Raw genomic sequence first — 6,000 nt, 5'->3', positions numbered from 1 at the left:
GCAGGTTTTCACCGCGGACAACACTCACCGCTACCGAACGCCACACCCCGACTACCATGCCGCCCACACGACCATGGCCACTGGGCAGCACTAAGCCACGGCTCCGTCCAAGAGCACCGCGCTACCACCACCAGAGCCGCCGCCCCGGCATCCAAGACCTTGCCACCACCTCACACGAGACCCGACACACCCCAACCAAAGAGACGGGCGAAAAGGTCCCACCTTTCGCACCCCTGGAATGCTGGCCTCCATCGACCCATCCTGCAGCCCCGAGCGCGAGACGAGCTCGGTCCTGCTGCACCGTGCGCGAGACGAGGTCAGTACTGCTGCACCGTGCGTGAGACGAGCTCGGTCCTGCTACACGTGCGCGAGACGAGCTCGATCCTGCTGCATGGGGCGCGAGACGAGCGATAAACCACAGTTGGGAGAGGGCCATCACTTTGATGGAAGTAGCGTCCATGCGACGCGGAAATGGGACGAAGGTCAAAACGGTCTGCACACAGACGAGCCAGCCGCCGCCGCAGGCAGATCCGCCGAGCCATCGCGAAGCACCCACGACATCGGGAGGCACCACGCCGGGCCTCCCCGCGCCGCCGCCCACGACCGGAGCAATGGCCGCGTCCGACCGCTGCCCTTCCGCGTCGCCCGACGAGCTCCAAACGCCGGAGCCACCGGGCACACACCACCTTTGCCAGCCGCCGCCGACCGACCCCCATCGCCAGATCCAGCCGAGCCGCCGAGATAAGCCAGCCGCCGCCGCAGCCGATCTGCCACCACCACAACACAAGCGCCTCCACGCCCTGGCCACCAGCCGCAGCACCACCGCCTTATCAGCATCCACCGAATCTGAGCAGGGGAACAGGGCAGGAGGCCAGATCCTGCCCTGTCTGCTGCAAGTTGTGTGATGTGTGCATTTATCCAACTATTAACCCAATCTAGGGAGTATGTGAAAGTGTTCTATTACAAGAATAGATTGGATCTATCTGGTTGCACTTTAAAATCCTTAGTATTTTTTTTCAGTAAACAACAAAATGGGTGGACGATATCAAAGTTTTTTATTAATACTCAAGTATATAGTATATATATTTACATATCCAAGGATTTGATTCCATGCTCAAACTGTATGCTTCTTAGTCATCAAAATTGCCCTGCAATAGCCAAGCTCCTAACATCTTATTCTGTTGAACAAGATGAACAAGAGAAAATGGGAAGGAAGATTCACTTTGGGGGAAGGGGGGAACGTTGTATACTATTGACTAGGAACTATCCTGATAAGCTCAATGTCAAACAGGAGAGTTTTGTCTATTAATCCTTGATTCCTTAGAACAAAATCTAGAGCCCTTTGTCCCTGTAAGAAAAATAAGGTGGCTTTGTTATCTAATCATCAAACTTATAGAAAAAATTATATATTCAGGGAAATATATTACCGAAAATGTTGTTGGTTTTGGGCCTAACTTGTTCAAGTCATTATCTGGGTATCCAATATCCGGTGGCACTATTATCCTGAAGGGTGTGGGCATCAATAATACGGTTAAAAGTTGTGTTAACACATTTAGAAATTGAGGTAACGGAAATGTGAGACTGACCTTCTAACTCCACCTGGACGCATGCCTGTCATAGCCTCCTCAAAGGCTGGTATTACCTAATTGATGTTATTACGAATGCTACTTGTCAGCAAGTAACAAATAGTAGCTTCAGAATACACAATGAAGCACAAACCTTTAAAAGTAATGAAGTGTAAGCGAACTACTCATCCAAGTTTTCAAGAAGTTGTTGTTTTTGGTTTTTATCATAGACAAAGTCAATTACAAATGTGACTACGAATATATTTTTAAGTTTTTCGGATTAGATACATGCAAAAATTCTCAATATATAATTTTGTGGTATTAACATTATTACAGAAATTATTTGTCAAAGTTGTATTTCAGAGACCATGCCGACATCCAAAAATGGTACTATCAGGGAACCAGATGCGTATTTGAGTAGTACTTGGTGCCTAATTAGTAAATTACCTGTCCTGATCCAACCTTAAACTTGAAGAATTCTTTATCGCCACCCTACATGGAAATCCAAAACAGGGGCATTGATCGAACTGAAGGAATAACTAAGTTTATACTTCAACAAATATATAGGCCAAGGAAGCTGAGAATATTTTTTCTGTTCATCTTCAGGCAGCATTTGTACCTCGAAAGAACCACCTTTGGTCTTGTTTCGAGCTTCAAAAATCCGACCGTAGTATCCAATTGTGTATCCATCCCAATCAATCTGATTTGCATTCCGAAACCGAAGTCAACATCGTGGTTGCACACCTCACCAAATAAAGCTGAAGAATATGCATACAAAATGAGCTAGAATCCAATGCAAATATGATGCTTGCTACTCACCACTACTGTCTCTCCCTTCTTAGGGGATGGACCTTCTCCAACCCGCAAGTCCTGTAATTCCCCATGAGAACTGTGAACCTAACAAATCTGAACTTGTGAGAATTATGCAGGAATCATCGAATGGAAGTGTAAGCACCTTGTATTGGAGGCCTGATTCTGTTTCAGTGTAATCTGGATAACTCATTTTTGTCTTTCCATAATCCTTCCCACGAAGCGCTGGCACTATAATTGCAATATCAAAGAGTAAGGCATGATTGCAAATTTTACTTATGTACAACTATATGAGTTTTGAATGGAAAACTAGATAACTTCAACTTTTAAGTCGAACCTCATTTAGCAGCAGTACCGAAAAAAGCTTACACCCCGCTTTATATATAAAGCAACGATCGACATACAGAATGCACACAACCCGACACCACACGCACACCCAAGGCAGATACAAGGGAGCCGGTGAACAACAACACTACTCCAAATACTGCAAAGTAAACAACACGTCCACAGAAAAGCATAGCTAAGGTTCTAAGGAGCTTGCCACCGTGCGTGAGTCACATGAGGAGAAGAGGCCAAAAATCGACGAACCAGGGACTCCAAAGCGGTGCTTCCACGAAAGAAACGACACCGGAGAGCCGCCACCGCCCAATCCACATAACCGAGGTTTTTACCAGGAGTAACACGAAGGACGCAGTGCCACTACGATGGAGCCTTTGGGAAGGGGATGGCGCATGGACGCCACTGCGCCTCCGCCCAGGGTACGGCCCGACAAGAAGCGCCGATCGATCCACCAGTGTAGAGTCTCGAACGCCCACGAGCCCGCAGCTCCCGCCACCAAGGCCGTGGCCCCGCATCCAGACACTCCAAAGACCATCAAAGGTACGAGCTTTGAGCCGACCGATAGATCCCAAGCACCAACGGATACTCCGGTGATCATCTCGCCCCAACACCGATCTACAGCCAAGAGGCACTAGGCCTGGAAAAAGGGGTGGTAGGAGCGGAGCTCGTCCGGACCAGCGCACCCCTGCGCCGGTCACAAGTAACCGGGCTACCCATCTTTCCAAGATCCTCCCCTACGTCACCCCTGACGCCCTACCACCACCTCCAAACAGATCCACTCATCCGCCGGCGATGGCCGCCGGATCGACCGCACCCTGCCGCCGAGAGAAGGCCTCCAGAGGAGCCATCACACTGACCCGCACCACCGCAGTGACGCCAGGACGCCCTGCCGCTAGGCACCGTCGCCTCAGCCGCCCACTGGCCGCCAAGCCCGCCTCAAACAAAGCCACCGCAGCCCGCGCCACCCGTGGGGCAGATCCAGCCGAAGCCCGACGTCGTCACCCCGGTCATGCATCCCCCCTGTGCCACACCGCGCCATCCCTCCATGTTCGACCTACCGCTCTGCAGTTCTGCCACCACGCGCCACCGCGCCCCAGATATGCGTCGCGCCGACACTCAGGAGTGCTCTCCCGCGCCAAGCCCCCACGAGCGAGAAGAAAAAGGGCCTCGCCGCCGCTAGCACCTACGGTGCGGACCGGCAGCAGCAAATGGAGAGAAGGGAATGCACGCTGGCAGCTACGGTTAGCCGCTCGGTTGGTATGCTCGCGGGAGCGACGCGAGGGGAGGGGACGTGTCACACATCATTTAGCAGCAGTTTCTTAAGTAGAAAGATTTTTCTCAAGTACCAAGAGACCAATGAACTAAATAATGTCTAAAAAATATGCTAAAAAGGTATGAGGGATTACGGCCTTAAGGTAAAACAAATACTCCCTCCGTCCCATAATATAAGAGCGTCTTTTACACGGGACGGATGGAGTATGATCTAACAACTAGTGTCTCTTCTACAACGTCAACGTAGCAGATTTCAGTCCTCCTGTATGTCAGTTAAGCAATCAAAGCAGGCGTGCTATATGGAACAAAAACTTGTCGACAATGTAGACTATCCAAATACCTGATACCTACTCCCTTCGTTTCAAAATATAAGACCTTTTAGAGATTACACTATGAGACTACATACGGAGCAAAATGAGTGAATCTACATTCTACAATATGTCTATGTACATCCGTATGTAGTTCATAGTGCAATATCTAAAAGGTCTTATATTTAGGAACGGAGGGAGTACATGTTTATAAAGACAGTCCTGATAGGTTGAAGCTTCAAAGCATATCTGCTATAAACTTATAGTAGAGCAAAAGCTGTCTATTTTTCAAATGGGGGGTTATCGATTGAAAACTCACTGTCAGTAAATTCAGCTTTTGCTGCTCCCTTCTCCACACCATACTGAAGGGAGCCAATGGTGAGACTAATAGCAGGAATCAACAGAAGCCTCCTTCTTTCTACCATACCACCTGTAAGCAAGTAGTAATAAAAGAACCAATAAAACCAAGGTCAGTAACATTTATCAGTATTATTAATACGAAAGATGGTCATTGTGTATGAAGTGATATCCAATGGTAACAATGTTGCAGCATACATTGTCAAAAAAAAACATGGTCATCTGAAAATGAATGTATAGTCTTAGGAAGAACCAAATTGCAGATACATGACAATATAATAAATCCAGCAAACATCTTTGATGGCGTCCTAGCACCACACTCTGATATTGCTTTGTATACACATATCTCAAAACATTTTTCGTTTCACCGCAGTAATACGCATGCTGTTTGGGAGCCTGAAGCCCTGCAGTCATTTCCCTTGGTACCAAACTCTCAATATAGTCCAGGAATCATGATACTGTTACAGTAACTTCTTCGGGCTGGACATTGTCTAACCAGAGTTTCAGTGATTTCTTCTGATTGGGTTTGCTACGTGTGTTGGACCATTTGTGGATGCAGAACAAGCACGTTTTATGACCCACAACACAGCTAAAAAAATCTGCGTCCTGAAATTCTGGGCAGGTTCGTTGAAGGACGGCCATATCTCTGGACTGCTTTATTCTGAATTTTCCATCCATAGAAATGTATCAGCAGGTGCCTTCATTCCAAAATACAGTAAGAACTAAGAACTGCATCCAGCTTCTAAATCCTACTGTACTAGCTACATCAACAGTCGCATCTTACAGAAACTGCACAGTCCTTGACAGTGGCTCACTCCACGTCCACGGGCAATGCGTCTCAGCTCAACCACTAATCTTTAATAGACAGTAGTTCTAGCAAAGCAACTCAGCTAGGATCGACATGAACAGGTGGGACGCAGGCATCAAACAACCTGCAATCATCCGCGCATACTAAGAGGAACAATCGATCGAAGCAAGCTAGGCATGCTCACCGTGGCAAGAAGAGATGACCCGAGCACGACGGCGGCGGCCAGGAAAGGAGAGCTCGAAGGGGGAGTGGGCAGGCCTTGTCCGATGAACAGCCCGCTTCGAGGCGGAGAGGGGAGCTGCTGGGCGGGGGAGGAGCGGTGCCTGCCGGCGAGGCGCCGGGAGCCCTGGACGGCACGCCGGGGATGATGACATGGGGACGGACGCCGGGAGCCACAGGTTCGGGGTGGGATAAGAGGTTGCCGCCAGAAAGAAACTCGGAGGTTTTGCGCCGCGCACGTCCGCCCGTCTGGCATATCCGACGGCCGCAAAAGAGCCGTGGACATTAGTCATGTTTCTTTTTTTTCTTTTTCGGGGTAACC

At 49.0% G+C, this 6,000-nt stretch overlaps 1 protein-coding gene across 1 annotated transcript; it reads right to left on the bottom strand.

Moving 5' to 3' along the window:
* Window positions 1–1,036: 1,036 nt before the first annotated feature.
* Window positions 1,037–5,880, bottom strand: LOC123424478 (peptidyl-prolyl cis-trans isomerase FKBP19, chloroplastic-like). Its single transcript, XM_045108096.1, has 9 exons — window positions 5,644–5,880; window positions 4,614–4,724; window positions 2,521–2,606; window positions 2,385–2,435; window positions 2,185–2,265; window positions 2,013–2,057; window positions 1,587–1,642; window positions 1,428–1,503; window positions 1,037–1,348 (listed from the first exon to the last, which is right to left on the bottom strand). The coding sequence occupies exons 1-9, from the start codon at window positions 5,831–5,833 to the stop codon at window positions 1,250–1,252; spliced, it is 795 nt and encodes a 264-aa protein (XP_044964031.1). The 5' UTR covers window positions 5,834–5,880; the 3' UTR covers window positions 1,037–1,249.
* Between the last annotated feature and the right edge of the window lie 120 nt (window positions 5,881–6,000).

This window comes from Hordeum vulgare, chromosome 2H, assembly GCF_904849725.1.
Source record: "Hordeum vulgare subsp. vulgare chromosome 2H, MorexV3_pseudomolecules_assembly, whole genome shotgun sequence".
NCBI classification, from domain to species: Eukaryota; Viridiplantae; Streptophyta; class Magnoliopsida; order Poales; family Poaceae; genus Hordeum; species Hordeum vulgare.
This window is presented reverse-complemented; position numbering and strand designations above follow the sequence as displayed.

Coding starts and splice junctions, on each gene's coding strand:
- LOC123424478 (XM_045108096.1), bottom strand. CDS start 5,833: ATGTCATCATCCCCGGCGTGCCGTCCAGGGCTCCCGGCGCCTCGCCGG. Junction 1,643..2,012: donor TTAAGGTTGGATCAGGACAG/GTAATTTACTAA, acceptor AACATCAATTAG/GTAATACCAGCCTTTGAGGA. Junction 1,504..1,586: donor CGTCCAGGTGGAGTTAGAAG/GTCAGTCTCACA, acceptor CACACCCTTCAG/GATAATAGTGCCACCGGATA.